General features: G+C 42.1%; 1 protein-coding gene across 4 annotated transcripts; it reads right to left on the bottom strand.

Annotated features, from left to right (window-relative positions):
* Positions 1–1,552: 1,552 nt before the first annotated feature.
* On the bottom strand, positions 1,553–5,267 carry nudt2 (nudix (nucleoside diphosphate linked moiety X)-type motif 2). Of its 4 annotated transcripts, none has more exons than XM_046340038.1 (3): positions 5,110–5,267; positions 2,864–2,993; positions 1,553–2,345 (listed from the first exon to the last, which is right to left on the bottom strand). In XM_046340038.1, the coding sequence occupies exons 1-3, from the start codon at positions 5,239–5,241 to the stop codon at positions 2,023–2,025; spliced, it is 585 nt and encodes a 194-aa protein (XP_046195994.1). In that variant the 5' UTR covers positions 5,242–5,267; the 3' UTR covers positions 1,553–2,022. The 4 variants fall into 4 exon arrangements, with proteins under 4 accessions (XP_046195994.1, XP_046195987.1, XP_046196001.1 ...); XM_046340031.1 differs by having other exon boundaries at positions 2,864–2,996; positions 5,110–5,266; XM_046340045.1 differs by lacking the exon at positions 5,110–5,267 and adding an exon at positions 4,937–5,080 and having other exon boundaries at positions 2,864–2,996.
* Positions 5,268–18,023: the final 12,756 nt, after the last annotated feature.

The raw sequence follows: 18,023 nt of genomic DNA, 5'->3' as shown, positions 1-18,023 counted from the left end.
ATTTGATTTGAACTCACCAGTAGCATTTTGGCTGGAGTAAATCAGTGACCTTCACCATGAGATCGAAAGTGACCGGATTATCTCTTGCTCTGTTGCCTAAAATGGTTGGCTTTGATTTACAAGTGGTGTTGTATAGGTTACTAGTTCGATCCCTGTTCAGGCAGCACAAAATGCACTCTTACATCTGCATAGTTCAGAGTATGTAGCCCCTTTCTACGATTATGCAGTCAGGATATTACTTAGTTCTTCAGAGGGTTGAAGGGTATCCTGACCTGACGCTGCATGAACCCTGAAGTAGGATGGGTTGGCAAAAAACGGATTCCTGAGTCGAAATTTAACCCTCACATGGTAATCCGTCAAAGCATTTTTCTGTAACTAAAATCTTAATTTAAAGCTCAATCAGCAGAGTCAGTGGACAAGACATTTTTTCTACAGTAGTTATTTTTTGTTCACTTGGACATCCTTTCTCCTTTCATTACCCAAAATCATATTCTCTCTCACCTGAGGATCAGATGTTTCTTTGTTTGCCTTGCACTGAAAAAACCCTCTTATTTAAAAATATGTTCAGGTTTCAATCTTTGGACTTGGAAAAGGGGGAAATTAAGTATTTTCATTCCTGGTTCAATCATTGTTAGGCAACATTAGTTGGACACATAGCCAGTCCTGGTCTCAAGCCCTCTCTCTCTCTGTTTCCTTCTCACCATTTTAATGCAATTCCTAATGAAAGTTTAATGAGCTGCTAGTCTATGCGATTATGGAAAGAAGAGTGAAGGTTCTGGTGTAGGAAAAGATCAAATACCACAATGAGTTTACTGCAACTTTAAAAGGACACACAGTTTAACAGAATTTACTTCAGGTGAATTTAACCATATCCTTTTGCATTCACTGGAACTTGTTTAGGATGCCATTGGAACTGGTAGGTCTGAGGACTTAAATTGGGTGAATGCTCTGGGGCTTTTCCTGAATGAGTTCCCATTGGATGTTGGGCTGCTCATTTGACCTGAAATATTGATCTAAATTCATTATTGTCAAAAGTACCTCCCATCGGGTTTCTCAAGCATGAAATGAGCCACTGGTTGAATTGTGCCCTGGCTGACCGGAGAATGAATTGGTGCACCCCCTGTTAAATTCAACTTGTTTTTGTCTCCCACTGGTGGTGATGTGTTGCAGGATCGCAGTACATTATAGGTGAGTGTGCAATTCTCAGCAGTAGATGCCTTGTCCAATTAACTATCAATATAATAATATAATAATATAATAATAATAATAATATATGCCATTTAGCAGACGCTTTTATCCAAAGCGACTTTGGATAAGCGACTTACAGTCATGTGTGCATACATTCTACGTATGGGTGGTCCCGGGGATCGAACCCACCAACCTGGCGTTACAAGCGCCATGCTCTACCAACTGAGCTACAGAAGGACCACTAGGACCAACTATCACATAGTTGTGTATAGATTTGCCCACTCATTGTGATCATAAATCATATTACTGTATATTTTCCATATCTCAGGAGTAAAGGTGAAAGATTGGTTAGTCAATTCTGAAGTTGCATATTGAGAGGTCCATATTTAAGATATGGTTTTTAATCTTGTTTAAAGTGCAAGACAAAAAAGGTTATTGGTCATCACACAATGTTAACACATAAAACACTTATTGTGTCTATTGAATGATTTGGCCACTGATTCCCAAGCACAGGGGTAGTCAAAGTACAGAGGTTATCCTTTTCTGACCCTTAGTTTGGTGGCAATTCCTTGGGGGTATAAGTATGTGACACAGGGGTTCAATGACTTGCTCGGACCAAATTACCACCATAGAATTAGGAATTATAACTCACTTTAGATTCACACTTTCTGTTCCATTAATTATCAAGGCTGTGCAGTCCCACAGACACTAGTCTCACGCATCTGTGCCCAATAGCCTGGGGACGAGGTTACAAACACGTTTTTTAAAGCTAGAGACTTGCTTTTGCAGCTTGCTCTTCACAATTCCTAGCACAACATTGTGTGTAGTAGTGTCTTAATGTTTCCCTTGCTCTGTGTCTAGGTGTTGCTGTGCTGCCCTCAGGCTGTCCTGTAGGTCTTTATGCTGGGCCAGGGAGCAGGCCTCCTCCAGCTTGGCCCAGCGGTAGTCCTGGTGCTCCTTCGACAACGTGACGGCCATCTTGGGGTCCCTCAGCTCCGCGAGCCAGTACAGAACCGTCTTGGGCCGCCCTCTCACCTCGTAGCGCAGCTCCTGGAGAAAGCCATCCACCACCTGCAGATGCTCCTCACGCAGCCCTGCTTCTTCCTGCGTCTCCCTCAGAGCGGTGGTGAGATCATCCTCCCCAGGGTCCACGTGGCCTAGAGACCAGCACAGGGTTGTGTTCATTATGCACCAAACAAAAGAAAACGGACAAACAGGGAGGGACTTCCTGGCCTTGATCAATCAGAACCTTTTTGTTTTCTGTTGCAAAATGTTTTGCTACAGTGTGCCCTAATGACATAACAAATTTGTGTGTTTCACGATTTGGTATGGGACCAAAGATAGTGCAAGCTAGAATAGAGCATGTATTCTACACCTTATTCTGCAAATTAGAGAACATGTGTCACAAAACATGACATGGGTCAGATGCCATGAATGGCATGTTGATTTTCATACTCCAGGTCTGTTTTAACAGGCGTAATGTAATGTCATAGTTATAATAACCCACAAGGGGACGATTGACAGTAGGCTACACCTCAAGTAAAGTGTTAGCTACTAAAATATGTAGCCTGCTATCAATAGACCCTTATGACCCCCATAAGAGTGATATTATGCCTGTTATTTATAACAGGCCGAAAGGGTATGAACACTAATATGCCATTGATATGCACCATACCTTTGGGTGGGGTCCAGTGGTGCTTGCCATATGAAGTCTGTAGGAGGAGGTACTCAATGTTGTCAGGGGGAGGTGAAGACTGTGCCAGCCGACGAAACACAATGAATCCACACGCACGCAAGGCCATCCCCTGCTGAAGCACAGAAATAGTGAAGACCTTCACTTTTCCCACATTTTTACAGCCTTATTCTAAAATGGATTAAATTGTTTTCACCCCTCATTAATCTACACACAATACCCCTAATGACAAAGAAAAAACAGGTTTTTAGAAATGTTTGCAAATGTATTTAAAAAATGTAAAAAACATTTTCAGACCTTTTACTCAGTACTTTGTTGAAGCACCTTTGGCAGCGATTACAGCCTCAAGTCTTCTTGGGTATGACGCTACAAGCTTGGCACACCTGTAGTTGGGGAGGTCCTCCCATTTTTCTCTGCAGATCCTCTCAAGCTGTCAGGTTGGATGGGGAGCGTCGCTGCACAGCTATTTTCAGGTCTCTCCAGAGATGTTCGATCAAGTTCAAGTCCGGGCTCTGGCTTGGCCACTCAAGGTCATTCCGAGACTTGGCCCGAAGCCGCTCCTACATTGTCTTGGCTGTGTGTTTAGGGTCATTGTCCTGTTGGAAGGAGAACCTTCACCCCAGTCTGAGGTCCTGAACACTCATAGAACAGGTTTTCATCAAGGACCTCGCTGTACTTTGCTCCGTTCATCTTTCCCTCGATCCCGACTAGTCTCCCAGTCCCTGGGAGACCACCACCACCATGCTTCACCGTAGGGATTGTATTGCCCAGGTGACGAGCAGTGCCTGGTTTTCTCCAGATGTGATGCTTGGAATTCAGGCCAAAGAGTTCAATATTGGTTTTGTCAGACCAGAGAAGCTTGTTTCTCATGGTCTGAGTCCTTTCGGTGCCTGTTGGCAAACTCCAAGTGGGAAGTCATGTGCTTTTTACTGAGGAGTGGCTTCTGTCTGGCCACACTACCATAAAGGCCTGATTGGTGAAGTGCTGAAGAGATGGTTGCCCTTCTGGAAGGTTCTCCCATCTCCATAGAGACTCTGGAGCTCTCAGAGTGACCATCGGGTTCTTGGTCACCTCCCTGACCAAAGCCCTTCACCCCTGATTGCTCAGTTTGGCCGGGTGGCCAGCTCTCGGAAGAGTCTTGGTGGAGGCCACTGCAGACATTTTTTTGGCACCCTACCCCAGATCTGTGCCTGGACACAATCCTGTCTCAGTGCTCTACGGCCAATTCCGTCTACCCCATGGCTTGGTTTTCGCTCTGACATGCACTGTCAACGGTGGGACCTTATATAGACAGGTGTGTGCCTTGCCACAGGTGGACTACAATCAAATTGTAGAAATATCAAGGATGATCATTGGAAACAGGATGCACCTGAGCTCAATTTAGTCTCATAGCAAAGTGTCTGAATACTTATGTAAATAAGGTATTTATTTGTTATTTTTAATACATTTGATAAAATTTCTAAAAACCTGTTATTATTGGGTATTGTGTAGATTGATGAGGAAAAACAATAATTAAATGCATTTTAGAATATGGCTGTATCGTAACAAAATGAGGAAAAAGTGAAGGGGTCTGAATACTTTCCGAATGCACTGTACATTCAAATGCATTTATGATCACTCAAACATTAACTCAATGATGACTTACTTCATGACACTCCAATGATTTTGTTATTTAACAATTAAGGCAGGCTGTACTAGGCCTAGTAGAGCGCACATTGATTTGAAAGACTGTGTTGTTGAATCATTGGCTACTGAAACTAGCCTATGAGTTCGTGGTTACTGTACATACAGTAGCCTCTCTAAAATGCAGCAAGCTATATAATTAAATTTACAGGATTTTAGAAATGCCCCCAAATAAACATGGACAACGCAAGACAATAATTCCACATAGTCTCGCCATAACCGTAAACTGTTAACACTGAATGCGGTAAAACTAGCGTTAGCATGACATGTTCTCTTGTCGCTGGGAAAATTGAATTTAGCCTATTGCTCGCTTGGTCTCACATTAGTCAACCATGTTTCTGAAATAAGTTATCATTCACTACACTAACTTACTGTGAGATTACTCAAGTTACATCAGAAATACTTGTAAGAAGCGCGGGTGTTGATGAACATTTCTTGATTTCAGACACTCTTGAACGTAGCTTTCCTTATTCTAATTTCGCGTTCCCATTGGCTGAATAGTGCTCGTGCTATTCCTGGGACGCTCCTACCTCTACACCTCTTACCTTAACCAAATTAAATGGGAACTTCAAAGAGGGCAGGGATGTCCCAACTCGAGGATAGCGTGAAAGTAGGCTGAATGTCCAAAGATACTTTTGAGGAAATGGGAAACTGCATTGATTACTATTAACGCACATTGACGACGCATGGGCAGCGTACACAATGCGCCGCGCGTTGCATTTTGGGCGATTTGGGTACAAGGGGAGCATTCCTTCAAGGCGTGAATGGTAGTCTATTGGGCGCTAGCTCAAAAACCAAACATTAGCATTAATTTTGTGAACAAGAAGCACAACATTACAAATATTTTCAGAAATGTGAGATGATTAACTTGTTCGCTGTAATATCGCATAGCTTTGGAATCGTGACATTACGTATTGTAACGACCCTGGGTTTATAAGCGCGGACATCCACGCTGCGACTCGAGCATGCTTTTGCGGCACAGTCGATAGCGCGCCGGACCTCGGGCTAGAAGGTCGAGGGTTCGAGACCTGCTCCCTGCCTGTTTCATTACAGTATTTTCGAGGAAAAAGGGCATGTTATCATTTCGTTGGATAAAAAAATAATAAATAAACTTAATTAACAACAACAAAAAATGACAGCGCATATCTCAAAGATAACATTGTGAAAGCTAAGATGTTATTTGTATTATGAAATATTTAGCAGGCTATCACGGAATTCATGCAATGACTGATAACAAGTAATCAATTTACTAAATAATACTGATAACATTCGATGTATTAAAAAAATGGTCTTACATCAAACATTCTAGTCTCTCTGTGCGAATATCCACCTTTTGTTAGAGATTTTTTTTTAAACAACGTGCCCACTTGGGAGAGTGAGATGGGTAGATATGACCAACGCAAATGGGCCGGTGGGACAAGATAAGACAGTCCTTATTAGACCAGGCCACTGGGTGCATCTAAAATGAGTTCATTACAACTTCAGTAAGAGAGGAGAACAAGCTGCTACCAAGGTAAAAAGAAAACACTATATGACATAATAAAATAAAAAAATGGAAATGTGTTTTTACTTTATTAAAGAGAAAAGGGAGTAGAGAGTAAGGGGGAGAGGAGGAGGGGTCGTTTTTTACATTTAAACAATCTTGTTTTAAAAATAAAATGCATCTTCTATGGGTCAAATGATTATGGGCCTGAATACTTCAGAAAGTATTCACACCCCTTAACTTGGATTTAATAGCATTTTTTGTTGTCAACAATCACAAAATACTCTAGTCAAAGTGGAATAAATATATATATATTACATTTTTATTTATGTAAAATAGAATCACCTTTGGCAGCGATTACAGCTGTGAGTCTTTCTGGGTAACCTAGATTGTACAATATTTGTCCATTGTTTTTAACAAAATGATTCCATCTCTGTCAAGTTCATTGTTGATCATTGCTAGACAGCCATTTTCAAGCCTGGCCATACATTGTAAAGCTGATTTAAGTCAAAACTGTAACTAGGCCACTCAGGAACATTCAATGTAGTCTTGCTAAGCAACTCCAGTGCATATTTGGACTTGTGTTTTAGGTAATTGTCCTGCTGAAAGTTGAATTTGTCTCCCAGTGTCTATTGGAAAGCAGACTGAACCCAGTTTTCCTCTAACCCTTACAAAAAAGTCCTACAGGAATCCTGTAGAATATATATACTGCAGGAATATGAAGAAGACGCAAGACGCAGGCCTCCTAATTGTCCCTAGAATTTCTAAGCAAACAGCTGGAGGCAGGGCTTTCTCCTATAGAGCTCCATTTTTATGGAATGGTGTTGGAGGAAATTATAGTTGAAATGATTAATAATGTATACATTTCAATTAGAACCATTTATTCTGATACTATTATGTTATGATATGAAATGTATGGGCTCCTGGTTAAGCTGTTACTGAAAATGTAAGGAAAACAAATTAATTGTCTGTACCTTGCGGGAAGTTTAAGGGAGAGGGATGATGTATCTTTTCTGACAGATAAGAATGGTCCTTGATGTACCATTTACATTTACATTTAAGTCATTTAGCAGACGCTCATTTGTGGAGGAGAAGATATCTTTTAGACAGATTGGAATGTCTGGTTTTGAGAGGAGTAGAAGACATCTCCGGACCTGAAAACACTGGGCTATTGTGGGAATCGGAGAGAGTGTGGGAAACTGATGATGTCATTTTCAGTTTATAACCTGTGGAAATATGTGTATGTGGTTAGTACTCTCTGGAATTAAGCGCTCTTACCTGGCTTTTAAGACTGGTCTCGATCTACTTCATGCATAATTAATGAACTTACACCTCATTAATGAACTAGAGAGACTGCGAAATTGATTTTGGCTATAAAACATATAGGAATTTAGAAATTCCACTAACAAATGGTCTGCTTACCCATGTCAGAGACGCAAACTCGGTCTCAACCGTAAAGTCTTTACTGAAGACTCATCTCTTCAGTGGGTCATATGATTGAGTGTAGTCTGGCCCAGGAGTGGGAAGGTGAATGGAAAGGCTCTGGAGCAACGAACCGCCCTTGCTGTCTCTGCCTGGCCGGTTCCCCTCTTTCCACTGGGATTCTCTGCCTCTAACCCTATTACAGGGGCTGAGTCACTGGCTTATTGGGGCTCTCTCATACTGTCCCTGGAGGGGGGTGTGTCACCTGAGTGGGTTGATTCACTGATGTGGTCCTCCTGTCTGGGTTGCCCCCCCCCCCCCCCCCCCCCCCTGGGTTGTGCCGTGGCGGAGTTCTTTGTGGGCTATACCCAGCCTTGTCTCGTCTCAGGATGGTATTGAAGATGTCCCTCTAGTGGTGTGGGGGCTGTGCTTTGGCAAAGTGGGTGGGGTTATATCCTTCCTGTTTGGCCCTGTCCGGGGGGTGTCCTCGGATGGGGCCACAGTGTCTCCTGACCCCTCCTGTCTCAGCCTCCAGTATATGCTGCAGTAGTTTATGTGTCGGGGGCTAGGGTCAGTTATCTGGAGTACTTCTCCTGTCCTATTCGGTGTCCTGTGTGAATTTAAGTGTGCTCTCTCTATTTCTCTCTTTCTCTCTTTCTTTCTCTCTCTCGGAGGACCTGAGCCCTAGGACCATGCCTCAGGACAACCTGACATGATGACTCCTTGCTGTCCCCAGTCCACCTGGCCGTGCTGCTGCTCCAGTTTCAACTGTTCTGCCTTATTATTATTGGACCATGCTGGTCATTTATGAACATTTGAACATCTTGGCTATGTTCTGTTATAATCTCCACCCAGTACAACCAGAAGAGGACTGGCCACCCTACATAGCCTGGGTCCTCTCTAGGTTTCTTCCCAGGTTTTGGCCTTTCTAGAGAGTTTTTCCTAGCCACCGTGCTTCTACACCTGCATTGCTTGCTGTTTGGGGTTTTAGGCTGGGTTTCTGTACAGCACTTTGAGATATCAGCTGATGTACGAAGAGCTATATAAATCAATTTGATTTGATTTGTTATCGCACAGTATTTTTGTAAGGACTGAACCAAGTTTTCCTCTAGCCCTTACAAAAAAGTCCTACAGGAATCCTGCAGAATATATATACTGGAAGAATAAGAAGTCCTGCAGGATATCGCACAAGATTTTTGGGGCCACTTTCCTATTGGACAATCCCTGCAGGATCCTGTAGGAATCATGCCGGTAGTCCTTCAGGAATACAATCCTGCAAGATTTCGTAGGACTTTTTTGTAAGGAAGGATTTTGCCTGTGCTTAGCTCTATTCTGTTTCTATTTATCCTAAAAAAAACTCCATAGTCCTTGCCGATGACAAGCATACCAATCACCATTGGCCTCATGGTGAAATCCCTGAGTGGTTTCCTTCCTCTCCGGCAACTGAGTTAGGAAGGATGCCTGTATCTTTGTAGTGACAGGGTGTACTGATACACCATCCAAAGTGTAATTAATAACTGCACCATGCTCAAAAGGATATTCAATGTCTGTTTTTTTAAAACATCTACAAATAGGTGCCCTTCTTTGCGAACCATTGAAAACCTCACTGGTCTTTGTAGTGGAATCTGTGCTTGAAATTCATTGCTCAACTGAGGGACCTTACAGATAATTGTATGTGTGGGCTACAGAGATGGGGAAGTCATTTTAAAATCATGTTAAACACTATTAGTGCACACAGAGTGAGTCCATACAACCTATTATGTGACTTGTTAAGCACGTTTTTACTTCTGAACTTATTAAGACTTGCCATAACATAAGGGTAAATACTTATTCAGCTTTTAATTTTTAATTCATTTGTAAACACTTCTAAAAACATAATTCCACTTTGACATTATGGGGTATTGTGTGTAGATCAGTGACACAAAATCTAAATTTAATACATTTTAAATTCACAACAAAATGTGGAAAAAGTCAAGGGGTGTTAATACATTCTGAAGACACTATAAATAGGCCTATATTATTTAGAATGCATCAGGCGATTAATATTTTTGCAACATGAAATATGCAGCTTACTACATGGCATGGTTTTGCCAGAGGGTGTTGGACATGTGGCACAGACTCCTGCTGCTCTTACTATTTATGTACTCTCAGAAATAACTCAACTTGAACTTGAATATACTCATTATTCCGCTCTGTAATACATCAAATACTTAAGGGTCAGATTCCATCAAGTAGCCATGAGAGATTTTCTACACTGTCACTTAAATTATATGGACATACTCACAGACACAACATATTAGTCACAAAGTCATCACTTTGTAATTCATGTTTTGAAAATGTGAGAAATCAAATACTTTATGTATTGCATCTGCCTTTTAGGCCAAAGCATTTCGTTAGTGTTTATATACTCACCATGAAATATTGAACTTTGTTTAAACTCTGTTAGGACAGTTGAAAGCTATGCTAAAAATCTCCCATGTTATTCTACAATATGTAAGCAGTGTTTGGAATATCAGCATATCCATGGAGGAGAGGGAAAAAAGACAAGAGCCTGCAACAGGTTTGCACTTTGTGGGCAAGAAGGAGGACCTGTTAAAAGCCAAGCGAGACATACTTGTGCTCTATCACCAGGAGACATTCTACGGTCTGGACTTTCACTACTACCGTAGAGTAACTGTTCCTTCATGTGCCTGAGTACCAGATCTGTTTGTGCGTCTTGCCATTACCAACTCCTTTGTCATTAACCCCCTATACATGGGCTAACATACATCCTTTGTCCTCATCTTGACCCCATTATGATTGTGCTTACATTTTTAGACGTGTAGACGATTAAAAGACGCATGATGATCTAATTGTGATCTTCCAGTCTACCTCTGGAGGTAGTCAGGGACTCATTGTATCTGGATATTTTACAAGTGTAAAAATATATACAGTGGGGCAAAAGAGTATTTAGTCAGCCACCAATTGTACAAGTTCTCCCACTTAAAAAGATGAGAGGCCTGTAATTTTCATCATAGGTACACTTCAAATATGACAGACAAAATGAGAAGAAAAAAATCCAGAAAATCACTATGTAGGATTTTTAATTTATTTATTTGCAAATTATGGTGGAAATTAAGTATTTGGTCAATAAAAAAGTTTATCTCAATACTTTGTTATATACCCTTTGTTGGCAATGAAAGAGGTCAAACGTTTTCTGTAAGTCTTCACAAGGTTTTCACACACTGTTGCTGGTATTTTGGCCCATTCCTCCATGCAGATTCTAGAGCAAGTGATGTTTTGGGGCTGTTGCTGGGCAACACGGACTTTCAACTCCCTCCAAAGATTTTCTATGGGGTTGAGATTTGGAGACTGGCTAGGCCACTCCAGGACCTTGAAATGCTTCTTACGAAGCCACTCCTTCGTTGCCCGGGCGGTGTGTTTGGGATCATTGTCATGCTGAAAGACCCAGCCACGTTTCATCTTCAATGCCCTTCAGAGCCCCAGATCGAGGGAGATTATCAGTGGTTTTGTATGTCTTCCATTTCCTAATAATTGCTCCCACAGTTGATTTCTTCAAACCAAGCTGCTTACCTATTGCAGATTCAGTCTTCCCAGCCTGGTGCAGGTCTACAATTTTGTTTCTGGTGTCCTTTGACAGCTCTTTGGTCTTGGCCACAGTGGAGTTTGGAATGTGACTGTTTGAGGTTGTGGACAGGTGTCTTTTATACTGATAAAAGTTCAAACAGGTGCCATTAATACAGGTAACGAGTGGAAGACAGAGGAGCCTCTTAAAGAAGAAGTTACAGGTCTGTGAGAGCCAGAAATCCTGCTTGTTTGTAGGTGACCAAACACTTATTTTCCACCATAATTTGCAAATAAATTCATTAAAAATCCTACAATGTGATTTTCTGGATTTTTTTCCCTAATTTTGTCTGTCATAGTTGAAGTGTACCTATGATGAAACTTACAGGCCTCTCTCATCTTTTAAGTGGGAGAACTTGCACAATTGGTGGCTGACTAAATACTTTTTTGCCCCACTGTAGATGGTCAAATCATTTAAATCATCATTATACCGCCATGGAAAATCATTAACAGGTGTTAATGTCCAGCCAATTTCACGAGCCTGCCCTCTCCAATTAAGGTGCCACCAACTTCCTGTGTTTCCGGGTAGACTTAACTCATCCAACTTGAGAAGGAGCTACAAGTCAAATGTGAATTATTATTTGTATTTCATTATCAAATGTCCATTATTATTTATATGTATTAAGTATCTCTATTAGTTCCTGCCAAGGCAGCACTACTCTTCCTGGGGTCCAGCAAAATTAAGGCACTTATACAATTTAAAAAAACATTACAATACATTCACAGATTTCACAACACACTGTGTGCCCTCAGGCCCCTACCACTACCACATATCTACAATACAAAATCCACGTGTACGTGTGTGTATAGTGTATATGTTATCGTGTGTGTGTGTGCGTGTGCATGTGCCTATGTTATGAGCCATCCTCCCCTCAGCGGCTTCCACTGCCTGATTAGCACAAGACTCCTGTGGTTCAGATAGTAAAATGAGTGCTGCTGGCTTGTTTTCCTCCTATGGACAGGCTAGGCCGCATTCCGCCTATGGTCTAGAGTGTGTCCCGGGTGTTCAACACCAGAAGAAGAAAAACAACTCACATAATATAAAGAGATGATGTCTATCTAGATGTCATAGTGGACAGTAAGCTTAGTGGACCTACGCAATGTGTAGGTCTACTCATGTTTAGTAGTGGGATGAGTCTACCAAAAAGAGTCCAATAGCAGTATTGCAATAGATTTTTAGCCTATTTATTTCACAATTTAATTTGTCAGGGGAATGGGAACAATAGCAAATCCGTGGCAGAGTCTGTCAGCAGGCCAAGCTTCCTACAACCCTAGCCCCACCCATTGTTGCATGGTCATGGAGATGTTATTTTAGTTTGTACTGATCAAGGCACTGTCCATGGTAGGCTACTGAATGTTTGTGCCTGGGGCTAGTAAACTGCTGTTGCAGCCCTCCTGGCAGCTACATGCTTAAATAAAGGATGTTTTTTGGCAATCTACACTGAACAAAAATAGAAACGCAACTATTTCAAAGATTTTACTGAATTACAGTTCATAGAGGGAAATCAGTCAATTGAAATCTATGGATTTCACATGACTGGGCAGGGGCGCAGCTGTGGTTGGGCCCGGGAGGTCATAGGCCCACCCACTGGGAAGCCAGACCTAACCCTTGCGGAGTCAGGCCCAGCCATTCAGAATGAGGTTTTTCACCACAAAAGGGCTTTATTACAGACAGAAATACTCCTCAACCCCCCCCCCCTCAATTATCTGGCAACAGCTCTGTTGGACATTCCTGCAACTGAGCAAGAGGTCAAGTACATTAGAGTGTCTGGTTTGAGAAACAGAATGGCCAGAAACAAATAACTCTCTTCCGAAACTCGTCAGTCTGTTCTTGTTCTGAGAAATTAAGGCTATTCCATGCAAGAAATTGCCAAGAAACTGAAGATCTCGTACAACACTGTACTACTCCCTTCACAGAACAGCACAAACTGGCTCTAACCAGAATAGAAAGAGGAGTGGGAGGCCCCGGTGCACAACTGAGCAAGAGGACAAGTACATTAGTCTCTAGTTTGAGAAAAAGACGCCTCACAAGTTCTCAACTGACAGCTTCATTAAATAGTACCCGCAAAACACCAGTCTCGACGTCAACAGTGAAGAGGCGACTCCGGGATGCTGGCCTTCTAGGCAGAGTTGCAAAGAAAAAGCCATGTCTCAATACAAATAAAAGATTAAGATGGGCAAAAGAGTTCCTCTGCCCAGTGTCTGTGTTCTTTTGCCCATCTTAATCTTTTCTTAATGTGCTTTTCTTTCAATAAAAAATAGCATTTCTAAGTGACCCCAAACTTTTGAATGGTAGTGTACATATGAGATGAGTAATGCAAGATACAGTGCCTTGCGAAAGTATTCGGCCCCCTTGAACTTTGCGACCTTTTGCCACATTTCAGGCTTCAAACATAAAGATATAAAACTGTATTTTTTTGTGAAGAATCAACAACAAGTGGGACACAATCATGAAGTGGACTGACATTTATTGGATATTTCAAACTTTTTTAACAAATCAAAAACTGAAAAATTGGGCGTGCAAAATTATTCAGCCCCCTTAAGTTAATACTTTGTAGCATCACCTTTTGCTGCGATTACAGCTGTAAGTCGCTTGGGGTATGTCTCTATCAGTTTTGCACATCGAGAGACTGACATTTTTTCCCATTCCTCCTTGCAAAACAGCTCGAGCTCAGTGAGGTTGGATGGAGAGCATTTGTGAACAGCAGTTTTCATTTCTTTCCACAGATTCTCGATTGGATTCAGGTCTGGACTTTGACTTGGCCATTCTAACACCTGGATATGTTTATTTTTGAACCATTCCATTGTAGATTTTGCTTTATGTTTTGGATCATTGTCTTGTTGGAAGACAAATCTCCGTCCCAGTCTCAGGTCTTTTGCAGACTCCATCAGGTTTTCTTCCAGAATGGTCCTGTATTTGGCTCCATCCATCTTCCCATCAATTTTAACCATCTTCCCTGTCCCTGCTGAAGAAAAGCAGGCCCAAACCATGATGCTGCCACCACCATGTTTGACAGTGGGGATGGTATGTTCAGGGTGATAAGCTGTGTTGCTTTTACGCCAAACATAACGTTTTTGCATTGTTGCCAAAAAGTTCAATTTTGGTTTCATCTGACCAGAGCACCTTCTTCCACATGTTTGGTGTGTCTCCCAGGTGGCTTGTAGCAAACTTTAAATGACACTTTTTATGGATATATTTAAGAAATGGCTTTCTTCTTGCCACTCTTCCATAAAGGCCAGATTTGTGCAATATACGACAGAGTGTCCCACCTCAGCTGTAGATCTCTGCAGTTCATCCAGAGTGATCATGGGCCTCTTGGCTGCATGGGCCTCTTGGCTGCATCTCTGATCAGTCTTCTCCTTGTATGAGCTGAAAGTTTAGAGGGACGGCCAGGTCTTGGTAGATTTGCAGAGGTCTGACACTCCTTCCATTTCAATATTATCGCTTGCACAGTGCTCCTTGGGATGTTTAAAGCTTGGGAAATATTTTTGTATCCAAATCCGGCTTTAAACTTCTTCACAACAGTATCTCGGACCTGCCTGGTGTGTTCCTTGTTCTTCATGATGCTCTCTGTGCTTTTAATGGACCTATGAGACAATCACAGTGCATTCATACGGAGACTTGATTACACACAGGTGGATTGTATTTATCATCATTAGTCTTTTAGGTCAACATTGGATCATTCAGTGCCTTGATCAGTGCTGAATAATTTTGCACGTCCAATTTTTCAGTTTTTGATTTGTTAAAAAAGTTAGAAATATCCAATAAATGTCGTTCCACTTCATGATTGTGTCCCACTTGTTGTTGATTCTTCACAAAAAATACAGTTTTATATCTTTATGTTTGAAGCCTGAAATGTGGCAAAAGATCGCAAAGTTCAAGGGGGCCGAATACTTTCTCAAGGTACTGTATGTAAACATGATTAAAGTGGCATTATTAAAGTGACTAGTGATCCATTAAATAAAGTGGCCAATGATTTCAAGTCTGTATGTAGGCAGCAGCCTCTCTGTGTTAGTGATGGCTGTTTAACAGTCTGATGGCTTCGAGATAGAAGCTGTTTTTCAGTCTCTCGGTCCAAGCTTTGATGCACCTGTACTGACCTTGATTTCTGAATAATAGCTGGGTAAACAGGTAGTGGCTTGGGTGGTTGTTGTCCTTGATTATCTTTTTGGCCTTGATTACCGTCGTGGGTGATGGAGCCGCTTGCGCTGCTTATGGAAGACATCCTCCTTCTCCTGAAGATAGTGGCATTTAACTACTATGGGTCTGGACAGCTCCCCATTCTTCAGTGCGGACTGTATGCTTCTGTGCGCATGGTCAAGGGTGGGGGTGAAATCGAGGCCGAGACTTTCCTGTAAAGTTTAGCTAAGGCTAGGCCGCATTCCGCCTACGGTCTCGAGTCCCTCTCTCATGCTGAAAATGTGACCGTTCCCCCGGTTCTGTCTGTTCTCAAGGTCCTCAACCTTGGAAGTGAGTTTGACGACATCTGATGATAGCCGGGTGACTTGCTCTTCCAGTGTCACCACTTATTCGGAAAATATTTGCGCCATCTTTCAGGCTATTCAGACGGATGTCACGTCTCGCTTCCTTAGCAGAGTCGATCTTTATGTAGACCTCGGTGGCGAGAATAGCTATTTGTGTGGATATGTCAGTGAATAGTGACTCCACATTAGTCAGCAGTCTGTTCAGATTTAATGATAGCCGCCATTACCATGGCTAGGTCTGGGGGATCAGAGTCCGTGTCAGGTGAGCCCGAGACTTCAGCAGAGACCTGCTCCTTTGTGGCTAGCAGCCATTGTTGTCTCGACATTTTACGATTAAAAGGCCAAAAATGTCAGAAAAAAAGCCTGATTAGTAAATTGGGTTCGATTCCAAATGAAATGTTACAAAATGAACATGGTGACGGAGATGTTGGTCAAGTATTAATAGTATATTGTTCGCCCTTCACATGTTGCTGCTCACCAGCACCCCCAAGCCTACTACTGTTGTGCCGTCTGCAAACCTGATGATTGAGTTGGAGGAGTGCATGGCCATGCAGTCATGGGTGAACAGGGAGTACAGGAGGGGGCTGAGCACGCACCCTTGTGGGGCCCCAGTGTTGAGGATCAGTGAAGTGGAGATGTTGTTTCCTACCTTCATCACCTGGGGGCGGCCCGTCAGGAAGTCCAGGACCAACTTGCACAGGGCGGGGTTGAGACCCAGGGCCTCAAGCTTAATGATGAGCATGGAGGGTGTTGAATGCTGAGCTATGGTCATAGAACAGCATTCTTACATAGGTATTCCTCTTGTCCAGATGTGATAGGGCAGTGTGCAGTGTGATGGCGATTGCATCGTCTGTGGACCTATTGGGGCGGTAAGCAAATTGAAGTGGGTCTCTGGTGAAAGGTAAGGTGGAGGTGATATGATCCTTGACTAGTCTCTCAAAGCACTTCATGATGACAGAAGTGAGTGCTACAGGGCGATAGTAATTTAGTTCAGTTACCTTTGCCTTCTTGGGTACAGGAACAATGGTGGCCATCTTGAAACATGTGGGGACAGTGGAGGGAATAACTACACTGTTTGTATTCGGCCATATTCCCAGTCACCTTTCCATTGTTAAATGCAGTGGTTCACGCTTTCAGTTTGTGCGAATGCTGCCATGCGGAGATCATCTGTTCACCTACTCTGCGTCACACAAAGACACGGCGGTTGGAACCAAAAATCTCAAATTTGGACTCATCAGAGCAAAGGACAGATCTCCACAGGTCTTATGTTCATTGCTCGTATTTCTTGGCCCAAGCAAGTCTCCTCTTCTTATTGCTGCCCTTTAGTAGTGGTTTCTTGGCAGCAATTCAACCATGAAGGCCTGATTCACGCAGTCTCCTCTGCACAGTTGATGTTGAGATGTGTCTGTTACTTGAACTCTGTGATGCATTTATTTGGGCTGCAATCTGAGGTGCAGTTAACTCTAATAAACCTATCCTCTGCTGCAGAGGTAACTCTGGTGGTTCTTTAGCTGTGGCAGTTCTCATGAGAGCCAGTTTCATCATAGCGCTTAATGGTTTTTGCAACTGTACTTGAAGAAACTTTCAGTTCTTGAAATGTACCAGATTGATTGACCTTCATGTCTTAAAGTAATGATGGACTGTTGTTTCTCTTTGCTTATTTGAGCTATTCTTTCCATTATATGGACTTGGTCTTTTACCAAATAGGGCTATCTTCTGTACACCACCCCTACCTTGTCAAAACATAACTGATTGGCTGAAACACATTAATAAGGAAATCAATTCCACACAATAACCTTTAACAAGGCACACCTGGTAATTGAAATGCATTCCAGGTGACTACGTTATGAAGCTGGTTGAGAGAATGCTGTCATCAAGGCAAAGGGTGGCTACTTTGAAGAATATATTTTGATTTGTTTAATACTTTTTTGGTTAGTACATGATTCCATATGTGTTATTTCATAGTTTTGATGTCTTCACTATTACTCTACAATGTAGAAAATAGTACAAATAAAGAAAAACCCTTGAATGAGTCAGTGTGTCCAAACTTTTGACTGGTACTGTATATTTTAGTTCAGTGTAGTTTCAAGCCCAAATAAATGGCCCTATGATGTGATTAAGACACCAGGGTTCCATTTCCCTGCCAGGCTATAGCCTATAGAATAGTGCAATGCCAAGCTATAGTCTATAGAATAGTGCAATGCCAAGCTATAGTCTATAGAATAATGCAATGCCATTTCAAATTCAAACTAAAGAGGTGACAGTACACACAAAAAAATCTGGGTTTCTTTGGGAAGGGTGATGGTTCAATGTGGAACCATAATGCCTCAAATAACCCTCTGAGCTCTTCAATGGTGCTTTGCAGTTCACCAAAGCGTTTTAAAATCTTTTTGTGATAATTAAAATGTAGGGTAGGTGGCTCATTAGAATGTTTTGGAGCGTGGT

Source organism: Oncorhynchus gorbuscha, linkage group LG03 (assembly GCF_021184085.1).
Source record: "Oncorhynchus gorbuscha isolate QuinsamMale2020 ecotype Even-year linkage group LG03, OgorEven_v1.0, whole genome shotgun sequence".
Classification (NCBI taxonomy): domain Eukaryota; kingdom Metazoa; phylum Chordata; class Actinopteri; order Salmoniformes; family Salmonidae; genus Oncorhynchus; species Oncorhynchus gorbuscha.
The sequence above is the reverse complement of the archived record's forward strand: the minus strand, read 5'-3'. Positions and strand labels throughout refer to the sequence as shown.

Bases quoted from the DNA above. Each gene is read 5' to 3' on its own strand.
- nudt2 (XM_046340031.1), bottom strand. From the start codon at position 5,241: ATGTGCGTTAATAGTAATCAATGCAGTTTCCCATTTCCTCAAAAGTAT. The intron at 2,997-5,109 runs GTAAGAGGTGTA...TCTGTGCTTCAG, and splicing joins TCCCATTTAATTTGGTTAAG to CAGGGGATGGCCTTGCGTGC. The intron at 2,346-2,863 runs GTATGGTGCATA...GCTGGTCTCTAG, and splicing joins CCACTGGACCCCACCCAAAG to GCCACGTGGACCCTGGGGAG.